At 39.3% G+C, this 26,901-nt stretch overlaps 2 protein-coding genes across 2 annotated transcripts in view; both read right to left on the minus strand.

The window, feature by feature from the left end:
• Positions 1-14,343: 14,343 nt before the first annotated feature.
• NPM3 (nucleophosmin/nucleoplasmin 3) lies at positions 14,344-19,961 on the minus strand. The gene is made up of 5 exons (XM_032225816.1): positions 19,836-19,961; positions 17,967-18,052; positions 17,005-17,124; positions 16,085-16,178; positions 14,344-15,665 (listed from the first exon to the last, which is right to left on the minus strand). Exons 1-5 carry the CDS (start codon positions 19,909-19,911, stop codon positions 15,544-15,546), a joined length of 498 nt encoding a protein of 165 aa, XP_032081707.1. The 5' UTR covers positions 19,912-19,961; the 3' UTR covers positions 14,344-15,543.
• A 3,871-nt stretch (positions 19,962-23,832) lies between these two features.
• Positions 23,833-26,901, minus strand: part of OGA (O-GlcNAcase) — a 38,799-nt gene continuing 35,730 nt past the window's right edge. Inside the window, exon 16 of the mRNA XM_032225714.1 lies at positions 23,833-26,238. Within this exon, the coding sequence (XP_032081605.1) occupies positions 26,102-26,238 (137 nt within the window). The 3' untranslated portion in view covers positions 23,833-26,101. The remainder of the gene's footprint in view (positions 26,239-26,901) is intronic.

Genomic DNA, 26,901 nt, shown 5'->3' on the forward strand with positions numbered 1-26,901 from the left:
TTGCTAAAATGGAAGACATACAGCTATTCACTTCTAGAATGTGTGAGCAAACAACTGGGGGGGGGGATCTGGATGAGGAACAACCAACCATCTCAAACACAAGAAGACTGAGTGGCTTTGAGTTTTAAGGCCTCCTGAATCTAGTGATTTTCATCTTTAGTTCTGGATGGGCTTGCATCATTCCAGACAGAACCAGTGTGCCATTTCGGGTGGCAGCTACTGGATTTGCAGGTCCTATTCAAAGAGCAGGAGGCAGCAGTGAACAGGAGGGCTTTTGCACAATGTTTGCACTGTGCGTCAATTATGCTTCTTCCTGGATCAGAAAATATTGTACACTGTCTGGTGGTGAAATTCTTTTTTTTTTTTACTACCGGTTCTGTGGGTGTGGCTTGGTGGGCGTGGCAGGGAAAGGATACTGCAAAATCTCCATTCCCACCCCACTCTGAGGCCAGCCAGAAGTGGCATTTGCCGGTTCTCCGAACTGCTCAAAATTTCCGCTACTGGTTCTCCAGAACCTATCAGAACCTGCTGGATTTCACTCCTGACACAGTCGTTTTTGCGTTGGTTACCTCCTGGCTTTATGCAATGGGGCAACCCATGCCGAACATATGTAATTGCTAGAGAATACCGTGAAAGCAATTGGTGTGCCTTAAAACATTTGTGTGACACTTTTGGTTCATGAATTGCACTGAATCCCCAGTTTCTAAATGTAATTCTAGGTGTTAGTTGTCACCTATATAAAGTCCTTTATTACATGAGACCAGGATATTTAAGGGAGCACTTATCTCCAATGGTTTCCACCCATTTTGTTAGATCTGACAGGAGGAGCATGCTCCAGGTCCTGACACTTAAAGAGTGACACTTAAAGAGTGTCCTCTGATGGGAGCCAGGAAGCCAGCCTTTTCTCTTGCTGTTCCTGCTTTTTGGAAAACCATTCCACTCAAGATTGATTGGCCTTGACCTTGCTGGCCTTCCATAAATCCAAGATCTGGATGTTTTCCCAGGCATGGGGGTTGGAGGTAATTGAGCTTGTATGATCTTTTTCTGATGGCTTTACCTTCAGCTGTCTTTTTTTTCCTGTTGGTGAGCTACATGGGTTACTACACTTGATCTTAGCCAAAAGGCCGGGTTATTAGTAAGATTCTGGTTCTGATTCAAAGTGCTAGTTACCTGAGGGACCATCTACCATCCATAGCTTCTGTCTGTCTTCTATTAGGCAACAGCATTGGCTTACTTCAGAACTTTTCATTTAAGCGGTAATGTGAAACAGGACCCAGGAAATAGGCCTTGTCTATTGTTGCCCTCTGGAACACGGGTGTCAAACTCGTGATGTCACGCTGCCGTCACTTGACCTTTTGCGATGTTTTCTCCCTTCACGGAGCTGGGGTGGGCATGGCCTGTGCATGATGCACCCGGCCGGTCAAGTGACGACAACGTGACATCACGAGTTTGACACCCGTGTTCCAGAGTTTCTTATGATCCCTACCCTACTTACCTTTAACCAAACCTTAAAAACCCGATTCTTCCTCCAGGCATTGAGTTAGCACAGGATCAGATCAATTTTAATTGGGGTTCAGAACAAGATATATAAATATGATTATTTACTTTTCCTTCTCATTTATTACCCTTTTCTTGTTACATAACCCCCAAAAGAAGTAGCATGAGGTGTGTGTTGTGTCTGTGTGAGTATCTGTGTGTGTGTGTGTGTGTGTGTGTGTGTGTGTGTGTGTGTGTGTGTAAGAAACAGGATTTGCTACCTTGACTAAAACTTTGGCTGGCTTTGCTAATTTACATTTGGGTGACTGGGAAGCATCATTTGGGCAGCAAGAAACCTTGGGCTGGCCTTGGCCCCAAGGGCAATCTGAAAACAGACATCCAGTTCAACCAAAGACTAAGCATCTCAAATGACGGTTGGTCTTCTTGGCCACTGCTGTGCTTTACCCCCTTCCCCCTTCCCCTCTCCTTCCCTCTTCCTTAATAAGCCAAAATGTGGGACACATGGAAATCAAGGTAGATATATACCTTAGGCAAGGAAGTACCTGGACAACTGATGGGATTGGGTCAACAAAAACAATCTCAGAGTTCACAGCGCAGGCAATGATCTCTCCCACCACCTCTACAAAAGGAGACCCAAATTAATGGAACACTTTAGTGACAACAGCACAACTTTGCTATGGCTGGGTGACTCCCAGTTGCCGCAGGCAAGGCTGTAAGACCAATTAACAATGCCTCTCCCAGGCTCAGTGTGTTCCCTCCCCAGCCTTCTAGGGCATACTCCATGGGAATGACTTTGTTGTTTGTACCCACAGCACAAACATGGCCCCAGGGCAGCAACAGCCACTCATGGGAGCAAATCTTCATTTACCTGCTTTGATTATTAGAAAGAAAACACACAATAGCCGGTATTTTCAGAGCAGGGGAATCACCCGTGAAAATGTCAGTACTTCTGTACTGGCTTTCTTCATTCTGCTTGTATGTTGGATTCCAGAACAAAGGATTAACCCCAAAGTGAGCCAAAAACTTTCCACGGTCAGGACAGAGGAACACAAGACCATTTCCTAATATCGATTCCCAAAATAACGCAGGTAATGATTGCTTCCCTGCACATTTATCTGGAATGCATCACAGAGTTGCAATGTCACATATCGTCTTTCATTTGTCACAGGGCTGGCTTTTGCATGCAGTCTATAGCAAGGCAGTTCCACAAAAAGGCAGTTTCCAATAAGTGATTTCATCAGCACTTGGCTTACATGTGGGAGGGAACCTACTGTATGTTTACAGACACATTTTTTTTAGAAATGCTTCCTAAGAATAAGACTGGTTTAATGATTTAGAACAGGGGTCTCCAACCTTGGCAACTTTAAGCCTGGAGGACTTCAACTCCCAGAATTCTGAAAGTTGAAGTCCTCCAGGCTTAAAGTTGCCAAGGTTGGAGTCCCCTGGTTTAGAATAAGACTGGATTAATTGTTTAGATAAGTGGTTTAACAGTGTAGCTAATTGCTTTAGGTGTGGTGGGATCCTTTCATTGGATATGTTGAAACTGAAGATATACTGCCACTTGTCCAACTAAACGGTGAAATGGATGATTTGTAGCAGGGGTCCTCAACCTTTCAGAACTGAACTGCAGAAGCAGTGGGCGAGCACAAACGCACGGGCAGCTCCACTTGCGCACACAGTTGGCAGGTGACCACCTACCGCCCATGTGGAACCCCCCCTCTCCTCCCCCCCCCCGCCGGTCCACAAAGCCAGAAAGGTTGGAGACCGTTGCTCTAAAGCAGTGGTCCCCAACCTTTTTATCGCCGCGGACCAGTCAGCCTTTGATAATTTTACCGTGGCCCGCTGAGCGCGCGCAGGGGTGGGGGGGCGTTGTTCGCGACGACACATTGATTGTTTATATATCAGATTGTTTTGATTAAAGGCGCAGGAACACCGGGGAGACGTCTTCTGAGCGAGGCGTTTTCTGTAGAGCCGCAGGGAGACTGGGGAGACGTCTGCAGGGACGCAGGTACACGTCAGCTTTGGGCCACACGTGCGTACCTGCGCGGGGCTCTCTTCCCTGGAGCCTTTGCGCACGGCCCAGGAGCTTTTGCGCACGGCCCAGGAGCCTTTGCGCTGCAGCGATCATGTCCCCTGGCCGCTGCAGCGATCATGTCCCCCGGCCGCTGCAGCGATCATGTCCCCCGGCCGCTGCAGCGATCATGTCCCCCGGCCGCTGCAGCGATCATGGCCCCCGGCCGCTGCGCAGCCCGGTGCCAGGTACTCCACGGCCCGGCACCGGTCCGCGGACCGGGGGTTGGGGACCACTGCTCTAAAGGACCTTTTCCCAATTTTCGATACTATTAAAGATTATGTTTCTTTTGGGGATAAAGTATTTAGTTATCTTTGCATATATAGGAGCTATTCTTGTTCCATTGGGTGGCATCCAGCTGTACGAAGTCTGCATCTATGTATATACTCTTTGAGCCATAAGGCATAAGCATACCATCACATAAGTATTAAAAAACAAACAGGAAAATGAGTGTTATGTTCATAAAACTGTTGTTGTTGTTGTTGTTGTTAGTTGCAAAGTCATGTCCAACCCATCGTGACCCTATAAACCCTTTTCATTATTCTATCTGCGCTGGTTTGTTGCAGCAAAAAACAATAAATGTGTAGAATTGTAAAAGTTATGTTGTAATACATTTCTTGATTTTTTTTTAAAATGCCACAAGATTCCATGTTTGCTGATGTTGTTAGTTGCGAAATTGTGTCCAACCCATCATGATCCCATGGACAACATTCCTCCAGGCCCTCTTGTCCTCTTCCATCCTCTGGAGTCCATTTAAGCCTACTGCTTTAATGACTCTATCCAGCCACCTCATTCTCTGCCATCCCCTTCTTCTTTTGCCCTTAATCTTTCCCAGCATTAGGCTCATAAACTATGGATAGAAACAATTGCTAAATAGCCAAGGATCTCCAAGACTGCCCAAGGATCAAGTTATTATATTATTATATAAGTCAATTACTCAGGGAGGAGAAAATAATGGAATTTTTAGATTCCATTCATACCTCTACCATTCCTTCCACCTCTAACTTGCAGCATATAAAATAGTAAGCTTTAAAAAACTGCATATGAAGACAATTCAGCAAAAAAAAAAACCAGTCTGAAAGCACTTTGAATTATAATGATTTTAAGTCAGTCTAATTCCTATTTCACAGTGTTAGCCACTAAGAATTGAGGCTGTTGCCTAGAGAAACAGCCTCCTTCAGAGTGACAATGTTTGGTATGTTCAAGTCATCAAATGTAGAGGCGGGCAGGACAGAAAGGTTCAGACAAATGTCACTATGAGGAAAACTGTAACTTGAGACCTGTGTGTGTATTTTAAAAAGAAGCCTAAACAAACTTTATCAAAGAACCTTTAGGGCTCCTGCCACATTGGTGGGTGATTTACTGAACACATGAATTAGTAAAACTCTGGTGCTTCAATCTAGACATTTTAGCCTGCAGGCGATGCTGCTTCTCATTGTCCATTTCAAATCACAGAGGTGCACATCTGTTTCCTTATGTTAAAAGCCTGGAAATTCCTGGATTGGGAGAATAAGCAAAAATATATCAACATCTCCAAATTAAGAAAAATGGCAAAAATAAATAAGATGCAAAAAAAAAGAGATTTGAAAGAAAAGTGAAAACGTTGAGAGAAAACACAAAAAATTCTATTGGAAATGTAAGTCCATTTTAGCTAAGGCTGACTGGTTAATCCTCTATTTTCTCTGTTTTTAACTGAGAGGAAAATGAAATGTACAACATAATCATAGCATTTGTGCTATTTTTCTTATGAGAGGCTTGTTTTGCTTTTGCTCTTAGTCTGGTGGTCCATCTCTCTTGATTAAGATTTACGTTTTTATCTCTAAGGAAATCTGAATCCCCCCACCCCCAAGGTGAGAAAGTATCTTTAGTTTTATGTTATAATTTGGCTCTATATATTCTATACAAGCAGAAATTCTACAAGGAGACCTGAAAGGTGCTTCTTGGAACTTTAGACTGTTCAAATGATCATTAAATTGGGCATTCTGGGTAGAATTATGTCAAGCAAAATAGACTTGACCACTATACCAAATTGACTCTTAAAGACACTTGGGAAACTAAAAACGTAAAGTTAGATGGTAGTATATAGTTCAGCTGAATTCTTTTCAAAATGTTTGATAAATGTTAATTGTGAAAAATAACCCGTTAACAGTGATAGGATTCAAATAATTTAACTACTGGTTCTCTGCCCTAATGATTTCTTCCAACAACCAGTTCACCAAACTGCTCAGAAAGTTAATAACGGGTTCTCCCAAAGTGGTAAGAAGTGGCTAAATCCCACCACTGCCTGTTAACTGGAATTTCTTTTTAAATTCACTTTTCCCCTTTAGTGTCTTAATTGTGCATTTTTTTTCAGCAGGGCATTGATTTCTTTGAATGATTCTCCTCATTATTGTTTAATTCTCCGTCCTCTTCTCTCCTCACTGCAGTACCATACTTTCCACTTCATCACACATGGGAAGCATGTTAAGCTCAATCAACATTTAACAGAGAGACTCTTGTGATACTCCAAAAAGACATTTCCTGCTTATAGATACATAAGGGATCCACCAAACTTTAGAATTTTGCTTAGTTCACAAATTGAGAACCAAAGCGGGACCTCCTAGTTCAATGCTCAATGTTAGAGTCATTATATTTACTGGAGAAAAAGCCCTCTAGAGTTATATTCAGTTTCACTCTTGCACAATTGCAAAAATATAAGCATGGCTGGCTGAGGAATTCTGGGAGATGAAGTCCACAAGTCTTAAAGTTGCCAAATTTGGAGACCTCTACTCTATACAAAGAAGTACAATGTTGGAATCTCCTCCTGCTTATGATTTTTGATATGCTGGAGAAGATGGATAAATATGATTTTATTCTGGACATGCATACACTACAAGGTTTGACCACACAGTAGAAGCTCTGGTCACGGCCATAATTCATTCCACAACTTTGGTCACAAACTGATTTGGTCATGACACGAACCTAATTTTGGAAATTTGGCACTTACAAAAAAATGGCGCAGAAGGGGAAATCGGCCACCCAAAAAAAGATTGCGAATTTTTTGATCAGAACCTGATTTGGTCGTGGTCAGAAGCTTTTGTAACCAGAGGTTTTACTGTACCTAGTTTCCTCCTTACTTCTTTAAATTCTCTCCTTCATATCTGCATGTAACTTTGACCTTAAAAATGTGCTGTCTTATGCTAGAGATAATATGATATAAATCAGTGGTGAAATTCAATTTTTTTTACTACCGGTTCTGTGGGCGTGGCTTGGTGGTCATGGCGTGGCTTGGTGGACGTGACTTGGTGGGCGTGGCAGAGAAAGGATACTGCAAAATCTCCATTCCCACCCCACTTTGGGCCAGCCAGAGATGACACTTGCCGATTCTCTGAACTACTCAAAATTTCTGCTACTGGTTCTCCAGAACCTGTCAGAACCTGCTGGATTTCACCCCTGATATAAATACATTTAATGATATTTTTACATGCTAACAAGTCACATTTTTTAAAAAATAATCTCCCATTGTTAGTGCAGATCCCAAGGCTAGTTCACATGTGTATATTCATTTATTCAAGTAGTGAAATGCCTATGTGAATAAAATATTATAGATACGACACAAACAGAACTTCTTCTTAACTGGGGTAATTTCAAATGCAGTATTTTTTTTTAAACTGGAGTCTGATCATACAAATGGCTAATCTTGACAATGTACAGGACATGTTGTATTAAAGGCAGTAATGGATTCCATGACTTTGTTTCTCTCTTAAACCAAATGTCACCACCTGCTGTGGGGGTAATCATAACTCTCCTTAATGTGGGATGAGGTGGGTTTGGAGACACATTTTCACAGATGGCTAGGTTATTGGGTTTGGCCTCTGTCAAAACTGCCTTTAATTGGGCGAAAGTATTTTGGACAGTTGAATTCAATTGGAGATGAATGATCGGTTCTTGCCCAGCACAAATACTATGCACACTGCATTCAAAGGGGACTGCTTTATATATAAATGTATTTATATTATTCTGTCAATTTGAGATAGCTGCCCATTTCATAACTGTGGTGTGTACCTTATGTTATGAAAGCAATGTATATCAGAACAAACAAAGAAGATTAAAAGGATGCTAATCAATATGCCACTGTGCCTGCTAGAGATTCATTCCATATTCTGGTCCAGTGCCCAAGGGAAAGCAAGTTTTTCAGAGCCTTATGAAACACTAATAGTTTGGAGCCATCTGAAGCTTGGAGATAAACTGTTCCAAAGCAACACAACAGAGAAGGCAAGCTTCCTGCACACTTCTGGATAGAGGTTTAAGAAATTAGCACCTGAACCTCTATCTGAAAAAAATATGAGGATCATCTGATAGTTAGGTTCCCTTTTAACTCACCCATGAAAAACTTTTGTGCCACACCAGAGCTAATTATTGGGCTTCTTTTGGATGTGGATTTCATGTTATTCCAGAAGGGTATCTGTATTCAGAAACAGCCCGAACAACAGCAATTGCAAATGATAGTGAAAGCCAGCCCACTGAAAATTCTTACACACTTCCTAATAAACTATGGTCTAGTAATAATTAGAAGGAAATTACATATTAATTTCATTTACTCTGACAAAATAAGTAATAATGAATTTACTTGGCCAATTAATACCCATTTATGCTTAATCGCTATAAGGGTGATGTAGGATCCCACTTTTGCTCTGGAAGTCCACTGTATTGAAAAATTCACCCCATCTCATCTGAGGCCATTGGTGATACATTTTGCTGAATGGGGGAAAATATTATTTCTAATTTAAATATTTATAATTTGTTAATATTCTACCGATCCCTAAAATGTTGGTATCTTTTCTCATAAAATTTTGTTTTAAAATCTTCATAGAATTCATCTCACTTTTTCAAGATGGTAATTTCAGTTTCTTTTAAACATTAGTTGATTCTCTGTGATATATCCATATACTTTTTTTTTAGACAGGGGTTGCAAGACCAGTAATATTTTTTTTATAAACCAGGAGGTAAAAATTTATTTCACAAGTCTGTTTAAACCCTGGGATTACATTTATCTTTTTGTGCTGTGACGTTTATGCTCAGAGCACTTATAGAGCTCCATATTTATTTGGAGAAAAATAGGCTTTCTATTTGTTTTCTTAGTCCTAGTAAATAGAATAGAAACAAATATACCCGCATGTGCATCTGTCCTTCTTTGGGAAAAATAAACTAACCGTTCCTTGGAATGGTTTGCAACAAGAAATCTGTGACATTAAGATCTCCTTTTCCTAGACAATCCTCTTTGTTTGCACAAGGTATTTAAGTCTATCCTGATAGCATCATCTCTACAGAAGAACTCATTGCCCCTGCCTGACCCTCTAATCCTATTCTTCCCCTTAAACATGGTCTGTATAACTAATCTTTCTCTCTTTCTCTTATACGCACTCTCTCCCTTCCTCTCTCTCTTGATGACAATCTCAGTATGGATGTTTGAATCTGCAAAGGTTAAATATTAACTTTAGGTACTTAGTATGTAAGAGTTGGTTGCTGATAAAAGTGTTCATATAGACATCACAGTTGATACACCAGGAAATTTGTCACATTAGGATCCAGCTTCAGTCATTTCATTCATGAAAAGCGTTGATACGTTAATTCTCTGCTCCAAGGATTCATCAAACACAAAATCATGACTGCTATAAAGAACATGGTTAAACTGATCAAAGCCCTGAGTAGCATTTGAAAACAGGTGGGATCTGGCATAGTATAATTCACCAATCTCCATTCTACATTCCGTTCCTTCTCTAACACCAGAGCAGATTTTTGTTACCACAGTAAAATTTCAGCCCCTTGGAAACTGGCAACAAACCCACAATAATCATGTCTAAGTTTGGTGGGCATGAGAGAGGAGAGCTGCCTTCCAAAAAGTAATGGGAAGATGAAAAATGAAGATCAATGTACACTTTAAGTTGAAGTAAATTTAGAAAATATATATATATAACTATTGTGTATCAACTTTACCTTATTGAATAATAATGACAGCCCGTTTGGTGTCATGGTTAAGGTGCTGGCCTAGAAATCACAGTTCTAGCTCTGTGTTAGCCATGAAAGCCAGCTGGATGATTTTGGGCCAGTCGCTCTCTCAGCCCACCCCACCCCAGAGGATTGTTTTTCTGGGGAAAATAGAGTTAAGTACGGTATATTCTCCATTTTGGATTACTTGTATAGTGGGATATAAATAGAATTAAATAGAATAGAATAGAATAGAATAACAGAGTTGGAAGGGACGTTGGAGGTCTTCTAGTCCAACTCCCTGCTTAGGCAGGAAATCCTACACGACTTCAGACAAATGGTTATCCAACATCTTCTTAAAAACTTCCAGTATTGGAGCATTCACAACTTCTGGAGGCAAGCTGTTCCACTGGTTAATTGTTCTGTCAGGAAATTTCTCCTTAGTTCTAGGTTGCTTCTCTCCTTGATTAGTTTCCACCCATAGCTTCTTGTCCTGTCCTCAAATGCTTTGAATAGCTTGACTCCCTCTTCTTGGTGACAGCCCCTGAGATATTGAAACACTGCTATCATGTCATCCCTGGTCCTCTGGTCGCATGCCTCCCCTTAATCTTTTCATTAAACTAGATATACCCTGTTCCTGCAACGGTTCTTTATATGTTTTAGCCTCCAGTCCCCTAATCATCTTTGTTGCTCTTCTCTACACTCTTTCTAGAGTCTCCACATCTTTTCTACATCTTTTTTAAAAAAAATCTAATATAATAATTTTCCATTTTGTCATATAAAAACACAATCGGGGAAAATCTCAACTGGGGGCCTCATTGACATATTCAGGAACTATATTATGGTCCTGGGGCATCGGGGGTTTCCTTTGGGCCTACCCAAATGGTTTAATAAAATATTGATACAAATGAAGGTTTTTAAGAGGAAAAAATCCACTATAGAAGCTTTCCAATTTCAGGAAACAATAATACTGGGAGGATGGACAGAAATATGGCAGGAAGACTTATACATATTTACCTGGTTTTACATATAGTATTCCCAGGGAAGAGAATGGTGTAAAGCTTGGACAGAGTGGAATTGGAGGAAGAACAGCTTAAACAGGATAGGACAGATTTATGTGAGAAGGTAGAAGCAGCTGGTTCTGCACCATTGTGATTCAATGAATTCTTCCTGCTTGTAAATAAATAACCTCAGTACTGTAATAACAATTTGTTCAATTTGCAATTTCACCTGTTTAAAAACTACTCAAGATGCCATGCAATAGATTCATAACATCAAAAAAAAGGAAGGAATATACAGTGAGGCAGATTGGTAAAAATCTCTAAAAGAAATCCGACAACTATTCAAGATTCTGTAGGATCATCTATTACTTTTCTTCTAACACAGTTATAATCTTCTCTTGATCAATGACTCTGCACCATCATGCCAGTACCAACCTTTAGGAACCACATATATAAGGGGTCTCAAACTCTATTTCATTGAAGGCCGAATCAGGGTTGTGCTTGGAATCAGAGTGGCCATGGTCAGTTCAATGTTACTCATGTCAGGGGCGCCTGTGGTGGCCCAAGCACTCTGCCAGAGAAAACAGAGCTTGGGAGGCTGTGACAGCCTCCTGCAACCCTCCACCAGCGAAAATGCACACGGCCTTCCCAAGCTCCTTTTTTTGCGGGCAGAGGGTTGCAGGAGGCCATCACAGCCTCCCAAGCTCCATTTTCGCTAGCAGAGGCACCATGGGCTGGTTCCCTCACGGTTTCCAAGGCAGTCCTACGGGCCAGATCTAAGCACCTCACGGGCTGAATCCAGCCCGCAGGCCTTGAGTTTGACACCCTTGACATAGATGGTCTATTCTAAACTGGTCCTTCAAGTCTCTCAAAGCTACATCCATTTCCACTGCAATTGTGCCCACCTCACTTGCTGCTAGCCTTTCTTTTTCCTTCCACCTTTGCCAGCATCAGAATCTTCCTCAGAGGAGGAAAATATGAGTCTGATCACTTGTGCCCCAAGAGGACTGATTTGTTTCATGATCCCTTTGTTTTCTTGGCTGTCCATCACATTCTCAGTTTTCTTCAACACTTCAACACAGAAAACAGTGTAAAAGACTGTAACTTTATTAACCGTCTTTAAAGGATCTCATTATTGTTCAAAACAGTTTATAGGAAATAGTCACTGGTCTGGTCTTCTTAAGGCTTTTGTCTAGTTTTATGAGAGAATCTGTTGACAGAAGATACATTGATAGACCAATGTATTCAGGTCATCACATGGTGCTTTGGAACTGAAGCTGTGTAAAGCAGCTTTTAAAGAGTTTCAAATGTGCTGGCAAACAGGCAACAGCAAATCTGATGAATGTTCAAACCAATGCAACCTGTTTGCACAGTTTAGCTGAAATAACCAGTATAGATTTCTCAGTCTCTTAAAATGATGTGCAGGTAACTTTATTGCATCATAAACAAGTTTTCTAACACACCCTGAGCTCCACCCAAGACCTTTGAAGAATGGGTAAAACTAAACCCTTCAAAGTCCCTAGAAAGAAACAAAATTTAAGAAATTGTCTTTGCTGATAAGGCTGCCATCCTGTGGTTGCATGAAGAATCTGCTCTTTTATGAAGAGCTGTTTAAAACTGAGAACTACACTTTTTTGCTTGCAGGGAAAAAAATCTATGCTTTCAGGAAATTTGTTGAGTATGTCACCCCATTCCACAAATCATTTGAATCATAAATGACTTGAAGACCTTCTTGCCCTACTGTTGCCATATTCCCAGCCTAGTATGAGGAACTCTAAGTGGTTGGTCTGCTTATCTAGAAAAAACCAGACTGGGGAGGCTGATTTGGAGATTGAGCTGAAAACAGGTGTAGAGAAACATCTGTGGTTCTAGCTTTCTTGCAAAGGCTTCCAACATCAAGTTATCAGCATCACCCATCTATTAATCTGTCCGATTCATCTTTCCCAAAGCTTTTTGTCCCAGAAATGTTATTTTATTAGATTTGAATTTAATTGAATACTTTATTTGACCAAGTGTGATCAGATACAAAAGGAATATGTCTCCTTTTGTCGGATAAAAAGATGTGTCAGGCATTCAAGGATTTCAACAATTAGAACCACAGAACACACCTGATCACCTAAATGACCAAAGAAACTATTCAACTCTGTGCACTATTGTCCTTAAGGATCCAACCCAAGCCTCTAGTTAATGGAGCTAAAAATTGATTATTACCCAAGTTTATACTTCTTTTGCAATCTCTTTCTTGGGCAAATATCCAATAAATATTTGAATAGTGGGTTCAATCTCACCCTATTTGGATGCCCTGAATTACTAGCCCTCATTTTCCCTCAACCAACACGCCCTGTGCTGGCTGGAGATGATGCAAATTGATAGTTCAACAGAAGCCCCAAGCTGGGGACGGCCAAAGTAAAAGAACTCCAGTCAACAAAATGTGTTTTCTCAGATCTGGAATCCAATTTAATCATTGAACAGGAATTAAATAGATTTGTTGCTCAAAATATACCTATTTTGCTGGTGAATGTTTATGTACATGTTTGTACCTCAATGCCCCATCCATATACATACCCAAAAGGAGACAGGGGAATTCCACACTGAAGCAATTTGTTATCTTCACCAAAACCAGGATAAGCAACAAATTTCAGTAACAGGGTATAATTTCATTTTAGGGACCATGTTAAGAATTCATGTTTTTCTTCCTTGATTGCTTTAATAAAGAAACACCCTCCCAAATGCCCTTTGAACAATGCAGAACCAGCCATGCTGGTCCAACCCTTACAGCCACCTGAGAATGATTGCTCTGCTTTTCTCTACCAGCAGTGAATCCAGACCTTCTGGAAGCCGCAATCCCTGCTCCGATTCACGGTCATTCTAGACTGCAATGTTTATTTTATTTGTTGAATGTTTATTTTATTTATATGCTGCCCTTTTCCCCCGAAGGGGACTCAGGGCGGCTCACAACTCAATCTCTGTAGCGTCTCTGCTTCTGTCGCTGCCAGCCAGCTATCAGAAAGTCTCTGGCAGACAGTGCTGCTGGATTAGGTATGAGAGTCTGTATGTGGAGACTACTCTCAACAGAAAGGAGACAATACAAAACCCAGAAAGATGATACAGGAGTTGCTGGACCTTCAGGAAACCATAAGGCAGGCAAGAGGTCTGGAGAAAAGAAAAGGCTGAATTATAAGCAAGAAAGCAATGTGGAAAGAGAAGATTGAAGGATGCTACTAAAGTGACTCACCCAGTAGAGAGAAAACACTGGTTGGGTTAAAAAAAATACTGGTTGGGGAAGAGTGGGGTAGCACAGCCTGAAAGTGAAAAGAAGGGAACTAACAATGAGCCACTCTGTGGTAGAGCCTGGGTATGAGCTGGATTCAACAGACAACTGTTTGCATTCTTCAAGCACAGCCGGAAGAGGAAAGCAGCATAGGAGACTTAGCACAGAAACCTAAAGCCAGAGCACTATGTAAATAAACTACCAGGTTTAATAGGAATAAGCTTGGGATTAGAAAGCTTGCTAAAATAGCAAAAGAGTAGCAAATAATTCGGATTAAAACTAAGGTTTTACTTTTGTAATTGTTGAGCAGCTAAATACATCCTTGCAAGGCTGAAACAATCCTACTTGTGTCAGCACCATCCAAATAGTCAGTAACTATAATTGTAGCCTATTTTAGAAAATGCTAGAAATTCTCATTAAACCCATTACATATTTAAGGAAGGGAATGAATAGAAATGATAGAAAAATGAAGTAACAGTACTTCATTTTGTATTTTTCAACACTCAACATTGTTCAAGAAAATAAAAAGCAAAAGAGAACATGTATAATGTGTTTATTTTTTTTAAAAAGGACACCAGTAACAAGGGCAAAACATACAGGCAGCATTCTCAGCTATCTATCAAGGGTAAAAACTTGTCTTGAATTATAAATTGTAATAAACTCCGTCTGGCCAATGGCGAACAATGTTTCAAACTCTATGAAGTTAAATAAAAAATATACCTTAATTTTTTTCTCAGAAAGTGAATCTAGGGAGTATCTTCAATAATTATGGAATATATCAACCATTGCAGAGAATGTGGCTCATATCAAAACAAAATTAAGAGCCACCCAACGTTAGCAAAATGGAGTCAGTAACTTTCCCTGAGAAGTTGATAATGTTCACTAAAAAAATGTTACCTTAAAAACAGATATAAAACATTTGGAAAACACACCCTATTTTTTACCTGGAAAAAAATAAATAATATCAGGAGCAAAGGGCTTATAATTGGATACTTTTCTTAGTATCAAGAAATTCTTGATCACAGTATTGATTTTTTTCCCCGAGTGGAAGTTACACGCTTGCAGTTCTCCAACAACTCCACAGATTCCCCCCCCCAAATAAGAAACATCTATTTCTAAAGGTCACCAGATTCAGTAACCTATTTGATTCAGCTCCAGATGCATCTCAATAAAGTAAAATTTGTAGCACTTCTCACAAACAAAAATCTCAATCACGGCAGCAAACACATCCAAGATATGGGCACCTATTTTTAGCCCCACAATTAACCACATCTAGATGGTTCTACCGCCCCTCTCATCTTGGGGAGAAGCAGAGATCCCAGACCAACTTCATTAAGCTGCTACCAGTTTTCCAAGATCAGCACATACTGTAGGTCTGTAACACTCCCTTGACAAAGAAAGCTGGATCCGGGAGGGTCCCTACCGTAGTATTGGAGATAGCTACTTTCCTTGTCCATGTGGAATAGTAAGCTCTTTTCCACAATACATCATACTATTTAGAATATAAAATCAGAGATGGGGTTAATGAGCAAAAATCTGTAGAACATTTCCTGTCCAGAGCCTTTAAATGAAAAGGCCGATTTCAGGAGGTCAGTACTAATGGTGTGAATGGAGAACTGTCCATGGTATCCTACAAGAATATAACAAGCTTAATTAATAAAAACAAGAACTCTACAATATTCCTCTCAGGATGAGCATTCTCAGGCAACTGAACAGGTACCTACAGAGAAGCTCAGCTATGATTTTTGTTTCTTCTTGGCTGGCTTGATAGGTGAAAGCTCTTCCTCCTGATCAATAGATTCATCATCATCATCATCATCATCACTGACGTCTTCATCTGAAAGATCCTTTCTGTGAACTGAGAAACAATTTGGCTTGTTTATACCATCCAGAGAATTCCTCAAGCCTCTATCCTTCCTATTAACCATTAATTTCCAGTCTAAAAACAATGAAGTTTAAATTGGTAGAGCCCCCCATATTTAGCAGTTCACCCAATATCCTCAGAGGTTTGCACTGCTCCAAAGCAGAAGGTGGGCAAAAATGCTGGTTCTGTTAGATAGCAGATCTCTTTTCCATGTAAATGACAAAAAACAGCTTATACCAGGAAAAGTTCCAGAATCCACAATATTGACCATGCTAGTTGGGGTAGCCAAAGACACTCAACCTGGAATTGTGATCTCGACTCCAGAAAGTACTACTACTTTTCTATGTCCCTGAACTACTATGACATGCTCACTGTACCCAATAGTTTCTTCTATCCCTTTCCTGGATTCTTACAGATTTGATGTTGTCCTGAAAGATGAACAGGGCCAGATCCTGAGCGCAGACGGAAGGTCACTGGGGGCTGGAACTCAAAATTATCTAAACACAACTGTGGAAAAATAAGGAGACAAAGCAATTGTGAAACATCATGGATATCCCCAAGTCTCATTTAGTTTAACAGGTTTTGAGGTTTATTCAGATGCTTTGTTGCATCTGTGGCTATTGGTTTTTTTTTTGGGGGGGGGGATGTGAGCCATGACATTCTCATATGAAAGAGAAATACTGTGTTCCTAATTTGCAAATGTAAGTCTCATTAACACGTCTATGGAGATTCAGAGAACTCATTAACACCTTTTAAACCGGTGCAATATATCCAGTTATTCTAATGATTCATTATTATATTATTATATTCATTATTATAAGCCCCCTATTTAAGCTGATTAAAAAGATATGATCTAGAAAGTCATGGGTCAAGAAAGATTTTCTGATACCAAATTTTCAAATGCCAAATATTTCACTCAGGATGAGCGTTCTTTGGCCCACTCTGGAGAAACCATAGAAGGCAGGCTCTGGAAAATCTAGTGATACACCTCAATCTTTGGAGTACAGCAATAGTGTTTAGACTTATATACTGCTTCACAATGCTTTAAAGCCCTCTCTAAGTGGTTTACAGGGTCAGCCTATTGCCCCCAACAATCTGGGTCCTCATTTTACCAACCTCAGAAGGATGGAAGGCTGAGTCAACTTTGAACAGATAGGAATCAAACTCCTGGCAATCGACAATCAGCAGAAGTAGCCTGCAGTACTGCATTCTAACCACTGAGCCACCATGGCATATCAGAGGGGCCATTCCAAGTATGTCCAATTGTGTTTGAAAGTCTTTCAAATCAACATTCTGGAACCAAGACACCCATATTCCCAAAATATTATTTTACCCAGGGCTGGCACGACAGCTTCAGATTGGCCACAGGCACAGCAACCTCCTTGTTCTGATAGTCATGACCCACCACCTCCACAATGTTGCATTCTTCTTTGGCACCCGCGGACAGGCAAGCCTTGAAAAGAGAAGGAGAAATAAAACTGAAGGGGGATACTGAGGAATGCTTAGCTAAGAATGAAATGCTATCTTAAGCTCTAATGATGAACCTCTTCCAATAAGCATTTGGAAGCAGGATTAGAACAAAATCATCTAGTAACAAACATGAACAGAATCAAAAACAGTAAATTTAGCCAATTTGCAGGCTATGTAATTCATCCCATTAAATCAATTCTCTAGCCTTCATAATGTACCTATCCCAAAAATCTGCTCAGGGGTATTTGGGATGCCTCTGGAATACCCTGAGGTATAAGAAGAGGAAACAATACAGTCAAACAACACTGGATTTATATATATATATATATATATATATATATATATATATATATCCCTAATCTTCTTGTGGTAAAGTTCCCTTTAGTGCTAAATTTACTAATTAAAAGAAGTATGCAGAATCACAATACACCTAAGAGATTCTGCTTTAAAATCTTGCTTTATGATTTTAAGCAAGTAACATTTGGGATGATACAATCAGAAAAGGAAGCCTTCAGCCCAAAATATTTGATTTTTGTGTATTCGTGTGTGCAAATGCACAGGTTATGTTCTGTGGCATAATAATGCAGAAAAATACAAAGGCTCAGAGCCATCTTGCCCAAGCAGATAGGTATTAAACCAGCTTTGCCAACAAAGTATTTTATCAACTATGTGAAATAAACAGACTTTACTTCAATGTTTGCAACAGAAGATGTGCAGCTTCATTCATGGTAATCTGCACAAAATTCTACCTTATTAACACTAACACTAGCTAGGAAATAGCCTGTAGCTAGTCTCCCCATTTCAGAATGAAGTGAAATATCTTACCATATTTAGAGCTAAGAAATGCTCTGAATCATCTTCTTCCGAAACTTTAAAAGTATAGGAACGTGCACTGCTGTTCAGCTCACATCCTAGGGGGGGTTCAAATGGATATTATAACAAGACACTTTTTTAAAAAATAGCACACATTTTCTTAAAAGGAAGAGGCAAGTTTCTCCAACTGCAGGAATGCTACACATTTCAACATGCTTTCACTCTTCAGAAGCCAAAAAATAAATCCAGCATGATCAAAAGCCGATAACTTTTGGTCTCTGAGCTGAGCTTGATTTCTGCTACCTCATGGAAATACCCATCTCTCTTTTTAGGCCAAAATATAAAAACAGTTTGCCACTGTCTTCTTATGTGATGCTTTTTTCAACATGCTTTGTGTTGATATCCTCTATGTTTCCTCCAACTTGAAATGATGGGAGTACTATATTTGATTCTAAAGCCAAAGGAATTAACAAGTATTTTTGACTTTCAGAATTATCTGCAAATCAACCAATGATGTTTTAGTGTTATATAAAGGAACACATTCTTAGTTGTTCATTACGGTACTTCAAAGTTGCTGCCCAACAAACGTATCTTTCATGAAAAATTTTGGAGATAATTTTGAGTGACATGTTGCATTTCAAATCCCCTCCATCAACCTTTATAGAAACAAATGAAAACAGGCAGAACAATCTCTATTGCACATTCACTTCAGTATTCCAGGCTGCATGAAAAAAACCCCACAACAGACGACAAATTTTAACAGCTTTAATTTTTCATTTACCAATGTTAGAAAGCCTTGCTATGCAATTACTCCAACAGGAGTTGGAATGGAGTGAGACCTGCATGCTGCCCTGTGGAATACACATTAAGTTCCACCCTGATCGATGAAATTCAACCTTCTGTGGAAAGTTATCACCCAACCCTTTCCCAGAAAAATGAAATATCCTAGGAAATATTAAAAAAGGCAGAATATTATATTTCCCTGGATGTGAAAAGGAGAAACGTTTTAAAGAGAAACTTCCTGCAGCTTCCTGCCCCCCACACCTTTTTTTTTTGTCAATGGGCCATTAAGAAGGCCAAGCCAGTCCCTTTACATAATAAAGAGTTCTCCCCATTAGCTCCAGGGCAATGGGATTAAGGCATGATAATATTGGCACTTTACCCAACTCCCCACATGGCATCTAAGAACTCAACCAAACCTGGATTCAAAAAGCAGCCTGCATGGCTCCATGGGAGTCTGACAACCAATCAGAATATAAGATCAAAGGCCAGAGAGGGCATAAAACCAGGGACTCAGCATCTCAGTCCTTCCTTCTCTTCTTCTCCACCAACACTGAAACATGTGATCAGCTTTTCTGTTCAGGACTCAAGCCATGTGGTCCTGCCCACCATTAAAACCATCTTTCCAAGCAGCCTCCATGTCTCCAGTGTCTTTTCCCCCACTTGGAGCCGAACCCAGAAGGACATTTCTTCCAACACTTCCTTGCAACCGAAGAAGAGCAAACAACACGTGGCTTGTATGACTTCCCGGCCTTTTTTTCAATCAACAAGCCAAGCCGCTTGCAAAGGCCGAGCTGGAGAGCACGAACTGAAATCGGGACAGGGAAGCACGTGGTGCCTCCATGTGCTCAGCTTTCCAGAATAAAAACCCGACCTGCGGTTACTTAATCACGCGGTCCAACGTCCTGTTCTAATACGATCATTAAAAGCCCCGTTCAAGCCATTCCCAGAGCGATCAAATCCTCCCAACCGATGGCTACTCCGGGCGTAGCAAAGAACCATCCCCCTTTCCAGCCTCCCCCCCACCCCAATCTCCATTTCTCAAATATGACCGCCAGGCAAAATTTCCGGCCCGCGAAGCCCCCACACGTCTTTACCAACCGAAAAGGAAACGGCTGGTGCAAATCGGCGGCGCAGCTTCACCGTCCACGCTGTCCAGATCCAAGAAAGAGGCCATGTCTGGCCAGGAAGCGCCGAGCAGAAAGGGAAAAGGGACGGCAGGAAGACGCTCCGGGGCTAACTCCGCCTGCTGCCCGCCCCGCCGGGGCTGCTCCAATCGGCGACGCGGCTTTTCTCCAATGACAAGCTTGTCCGCTCCAGAAGGGAAGGCAGATAAGGCCTTGTTCATTCAGTACAAATGGCAGAAATCGCGGGTCTCTCTGGAGTGTTTTATTTTTTTCCCTTTCTTAAAAAAAAGGAAAAGAAAACCCACGTGAGATTCTGAAACTAAACTATGCAAGCGTGGAAAGGGAGGGGATTAGATTGTCCTGTTGTGGGAAACAAAGCTTTCCTCTGCTGAACTTCTCTGCGTTTAAGGTCCCAAAATTGAAATCCAAAACTTCCTGAAAGGGGATATGTAGCTGATGGAAGTTCTCCGATTCTACTCCTTCCTTACCAATGAGCATTATCAGAACTTTATGTGGGCTTGCTAAAGGGAGGGTGGGCAAAGTTCTCACCACACACTCATATTGTGATCAGAAGCAGTATGGGGAAACGTCTTGATGCTCATCAGCTTGGAAAAGGGTCATAAAAAGGGGATCCACCAATCCACATATCAATGATAGTGTCTTAAAACGGAGAATAGAACTAAAAAGTGGTTATCCTGTCAAAATCATTCCTAAAATCACACCTTTAATGAAAATAACATCCAAGGATCTGTTTGCTAAAGGCCTTTCATCCTGACTAAAATCAGCATTTACTATTCCAACACCAGAGACAATAAGTAAAAATAGAATTCACAGGAGAGTAGCAAGTTGGAAGCAATTCCTTATTAAGAACATTGATGCTTGTCTTAGGTTTCACAAAAACTATGTATATAACTCCCCAGAGTTCTGGAAGAATGAGTCAAAGTGGAAGTTTGGAGGCTTAATGGATGAGTCAGTCAAGAATTTCCTACCATCAAGCATGAAAATGGTAATACAGGTAGTCCTCAACTTACAACCACAATTGAGCCCAAAATTTATGTTGAGAAATTAGTTAAGTGAGCTTTGCCCCGTTTTACATCTTTTCTTGCCACATTTCTTAAAGTGAATCACTGATGTTGTTACATTAGTAACATGGTTAAGTGAATCTGGCTTCGTCTTTACTTCTCGGAAGGTTGCAGGTGATCACATGACCCCAGGACACTGCAACTGTCATAAATAGGAACCAGTTGTCAAGCATCCAAATGTAAATCACATGACCATGGGGATGCTACCTCAGTCTTAAGTGTGAAAAGTGGTCTTGTGTCACTTTTTTCAAAGCCATTGTAACTTTGGGCACTAAATGAACTGTTCTAAGTTAAGGACTACTGACTACTGTACTGTGAACCTGAAAAACCTGTACTTGCTTAACAAGGCATGAATATTGCTTTGTATCAGAGACTTCGCCTGGAGAGTATGTGGCCATCTGTCTGTCAGCTGAAGAAAGACAGTAGTTCCAATTCCAATACTTGCTTCCGCATACAAGCAAGTCTATAGGAGAATGGATGAAAAAAAGAAACTCAATGTTTGGAATGGTCAAGGTTGAGATCTAAATCCAACAGAAATATGGCAAGAACTGAAATGAACAATTTAGGTTATAAAACTCTGAAATATGATTCAGTTGAAGCAGTTCTCCATGGAGATGTAGGCCAAACTTTTTGTGATCTGAAATCTAGGAATTTCACAGTCAACTTGACATCTTTATTGGACAAGTCCTGAAGCAGATTTTACATATAAAACAGCCCTTGAATAGAGATGCAACAATTAACATAAGCCACAGTGGGCTTGTTGCAAACTAGTCATTAGTTAGTCTCATTTTCCTACATTTTGCTTGAAAATAGATTGGAAGAAGTGCCATGGCATAATATTGAGATGAGTTCACAGAGTTTTCTGCTAATCAATTTTGTGAACGACCTAGATGAAGAGATTGTGGGGAATAATGATCAAGTCTGCACATGATACAAAACTAGGAGTAACTAATTTTTTTTATTTTTCATGCAGTGATCAGGATGTTCTAAAAATAAGAGAAATAAGGAAATGTTTGAAAAAATATTAAGGGATAAAGTGCTCCAAAAGGATTTTCTTGTGTTTTGCACTTTCTCTGGGAAAAGTAAAAGTAATATTAGAGAATACAGAATGCAAAAATAACCATTGTCTACATTACTGTGTGAATAAGAGTTAACATACTCTGATATATAACATACTACACACTCTTTCTAAATAATAACCTATAATATACTATGGTAACTGCATTTTAGACTACATGATCTAGTCAAAACGTGGGGAAATTTGATGGTCCATAAATGTTTCAGCGTTACCTTACATATCTATTTATCTCAGTGTTACCTTACATATCTAAAGACCACCTGTTGAGACAATCATAATTTCCCTTCTCAGAAAAAAACATTTGAGGTAAGAGCTATTAAATTACCTACCATATAGCGTCATGGCAAGATATTTTGTTTTTTCTGGGTAGTTTTGAAAACAGATAATGTTCACCTCTGGCCTTATTATTTGTAAAGGCAGTAGCTATGCTGAGCCTGAGATTTAATGTTTGGAGCAATGTTTGGAGCAATTTTAAAAATTAAGGTCAATGATGCAACTTTACTACCATCATGATTGTAATAGGCAGGTCATTGGTTTTAAACTTTCTACTCTACATTGAAGAGCATGTAAAAATGCTTGAACTAACCCTCAACCAAAGGCAATAATTACTGTCTCACTTCTGTCATTACATTGTGATCTAAATCAATTTTTTAAAATATCTTTCTTGGTCCAGACCTGCAGCACAGAAGGAAGACATTCAAGAAACAAATACTTGGGCCAGTAATAAATACCTATTCAATCCCCAAGTTCCAAGTCAAATATTTTATTAAACTTAGAAATAAGAATTAAAAATATAGAACAAGAAAAATCAGACAAATGACGAAAGAGCGACATGACAGTTTCAATTTCACATAGCCTGTTAATACTATTCCCAACCTTTATGAAGTTCAAGAAGGCAATTAAAAAAATTTTTCTGTTTAAACAATATAAAATTGAGAGATAAAAAGTATGATATATAAAACAGCTAAATCTGGAAAACTGAGCAACTGACATAATTGGGATCTAAACAAGGAAGCAAATGATGCCTTTGAAGTCCTTGCTTAATTGACTAAGCCAGGTATCTGGATGTGTTAAGGCTATAATTTCCACAATTCCTAATCAGTTTAGGCTAGTGAACTGACTTGCATTGCGAAGCGTATTGATGTTTACCACACTGTCCACTGTACTGCAGAACAGAAATGGCACCCAAATGATATATATCAAAAATGTTAATTCATATGTAACACATTTCGACTATCTGAATAGAAATTTACTCATTAAATATTCCATTCATCATGCTAAAATACTTAATTCTAGGATAAATTTTTAAAAAATCCAGACACGTTATATGAAAATTGTTCCTCTCTTATCTAGTAATTATGGAATTCAAGGGTTTGAAAACATATCAACTAAAATCGAATCAAAAGGATAGGACTAGTATTAAACATCAGGTCAGCTTCCCCCCACTTCCTTAATTTTTCATTCAGCTATCTAGAATTATTGGGCAAAATATAAATTTCAATAAAAAGTTATGTTAGGTTTTGACCACCAGGGTCCCTGAGCTTGATTGCTTTCTTGCAGACATTTCATTACCAAACTAGATATCATAACTACTACAATTGATGTTACCTAGTTTGGTAATGAAAAGTCTGCAAGGAAGCAACCAAACTCAAAGAGCACCAAGGACCCCATAATTCAATCCTAAACTATAATATTTTCTCTATTGGTAGGCTAGGATCCATATTATTTGGAGCAAAGAAAAAGTGGAATTCACTTTAACTTAATTTAATTAATTAAACATAACATTATTACTCTCATTTTCCATTCTGTCACATTGAAAATTGCTAATTGATGGATCCTTGGGAGTTTTTTTAGGGCTTTGGAGGGGCAAAATTATACACTTCTGCTGTCAGCAGTGATCTTAATCATATATAGTGGTAAAGGAATATATTACCAGGAATTACTAGTCTTTTAAATTAGAAGATATTGTTTGTGAAATCTCAGTAAGAATAAACACCTATTTCAGTAGCCTTTAGAAATGTCCATCTGTATTTACAGAAAAGCACGCCCAAGAGAAATGAACACAAGAGGCAGATTTTCTCTATCCAAACCTGCACTGTGGAGCCAAAATATAAACTATCCAATGCTACCATACATTCATTAGAGAGTTATAAAACACAACAGGAAAATTATTTTTCTCCACTAATTTTCCTCATTCTCTAACATTATACCAAAACATGCCTTTACATTGACTTTGCAATTTATTCTATTTTTCACATGGTTTCCAAATACAATTTTACAGTCTGTTGTTTTGCTACAGATACAGCAGATCGAAAGACAGTCATGAAAATTGCATTCCAACTGATACCGTAACCCTGAAAGTTGTGTCAGTGCTACGCTTCATACACTCAGAGTAAGCAACTGACTCAAACTTTCAAGATGCACAGAATTAACTTATAACAGTGATAAATTTATATTTGTTAACAGTATAAAAATCCAGATGCCCTCTCCCCACAAAACTGCAGTAAACCCAACTACTGTACTGTATATACACACGCTGCCTAGTTAAAGCCAAACTCAAAAGCATTAAAAAAAATCCACGAGAGTCCTTTTGTCCATCATTTTGCTCCTCAAATGAAATGCATTTGATGCAGCTGAAATTTTCTGCTTTTCATTGTGAAAATAAAATATCAATAAGCAATTATAACTAAGGCCAAACACTAGCTTCTAGGAAATGGGTGCAAATTGAAATGGTAGTAAAATGTCATTTAAAAAGTATGATATTTTGAAGTTTTTTTAAAAAAACAACAGGATCAGTTCAATTTCCATCTTTATTAAAAAGAAATAATTTCAAAGGAAACAAAAAAGATAAGTTTCTTGTAATAGGTGAAAATAATGAAGCATTATGTTGGCTAACAGCTTCTTAGAACAAAAGAAGTGCATCCATCATCCCTCCTACAGCTCCATAGAGTTTGTCAGATTGCAGTAAAAACCTTAAATGTTTGGAACAGGCAGTGATATTAAAATTAGGTAACATTTAAATAATATATAAAATGTGCTTTTTGCTATTTCACCCCCCCCCCAGAAGTCTGTAACAAATATGTATGACTTGAAGACCTTGATTTAATGAGACGGAACAGGGAAGAATGGGGCGCTGAAGTTGTAGTATTTTTCCATTCACCCATTGTGAGTACGGGTGAGCAACTCAGTAGCTATCATTGAAGTGACTGTCGATACGTTTTTCTTGGTAGGAAGCAATATTTACCCATTTCCTGAAAATTCCTTCTCTAAAGGATTGATCCCTCTAGATCAGCACTTTTCATATGCTTTCACACTGGCATTCTAGTAAAGGGCATGAAACATAGCAGTCTAGATCAAAAATAGTAATAATAATGTCTTTTTTGAAATTGAAGGTGCTGTCTCAGGAAAAATACCACTTTGCTTTGGAAAGCAAAAATAAAATAAAATACAAAAACAATTAAAACACAAAGCGTCAGCATTCAGCAAGTTTATATATCTATATATCTATATATGTATATATTTACACACTGAAATTTACATTTCTGCCACTGAGTGACTTTGCCACAGACAAATGCACAATTTATCCCTACAAAGCACAAAGCTTAATCAATTTTCTTTAGAGGTGATGGCCATTTCCTTACTAATAAGCAAAACAGCAAACACAATCATGAGTTTTCATCTTTCATAACATGACCTGCACAGGTACCCTGTGTTTCTCTATTCAGGGATCCCACTTCCATATTGCATCCCATTTCATGATACAAAGGAGTCGACCTCTCTGCTGATATGCAGAGATGGAGAAGCCCCCAATCCTTCTCTTGAGAATTCTTGTGAATCTTTTCCTGAAGCTACTTCATATGCAATATCCCTTAGCACTTCATGTAAGACCAGGAAATGATGACCAGTAACCATTCTTCGAACTCTTTTCAGCAGCATAAGGGAGAATGAAATGGGTGGTTCTTTCCTGTCAGGCCAGCTGACTGCTGCCATAGAAAGGGCAGAGAATAACAAAACTCAGGCTCACTACTCTCCAACCATTGGTTGGCTCCAGTCTCAACAGCTTCACTAAAAAAAAATCCCTTACAAACTTCTTCCAAGGATAACGACGTCTTTTGGAAAACCTTCCATTTTGGCTATTTCAAAGCATCCCAGCTTGCTGTAAAATTCCAGGATTCTTTTATCATCCGGTCTCACCTCACAGAAAGCCCCACGGGAGCCTAAAAAAGAGCAAAACGATTTGCAAATGAATAAAATCAAAGGAAAACATTTGGTAAGAGAACAGAAGCAGAGAGAATCTAGACTGGTGACTGAACAGAGAACAGCACAGATCATTGTGCATTTAGTCCTATAGTTTGATCCAAATTCCAATCATGCACAGCAGAATGATCAGCTTTTCAGTCTTCATGAAATTGTCTAGCATCCAGAAAGTTACTTCGGGCATGCCCGGAGCTCTTATAAATTGTTCTGGAATCTTTTTCAGGGTTTCCTATAAAACATAAAGTTTAAACTTCCTGGGCATATGAAACTAGCTGTAACTGGATTATGCACCTCGGTTAAATCATGGACTTGGGCCTTCTCAGAAGCTAAAGAAAAAAAAAGTGAACAAGATATTCAAGACCTACAAAGGTAATATAATATATTAATTCCAATCTGCAGTCACAACCTTTTTTGGTGCTTTTCTATATCAGTTGATGGTTTTCTGTATGTAATCTCCAACTCCTTAAATTTGCTATGATGAGTAAGTTCCTGGTAGCTTCTTTGGGCTTTTTGTTTCTTTTTTATATATTAAAAGAAGTAGCAACCCAAAAATAATGCATCTTGCCTTAGTACCAGCAACGATTCAACTCTAGATTGTTACATATTAGAGATGTCCATGTTTG

This window comes from Thamnophis elegans, chromosome 10 (genome assembly GCF_009769535.1).
Source record: "Thamnophis elegans isolate rThaEle1 chromosome 10, rThaEle1.pri, whole genome shotgun sequence".
Lineage (NCBI taxonomy): Eukaryota > Metazoa > Chordata > Lepidosauria > Squamata > Colubridae > Thamnophis > Thamnophis elegans.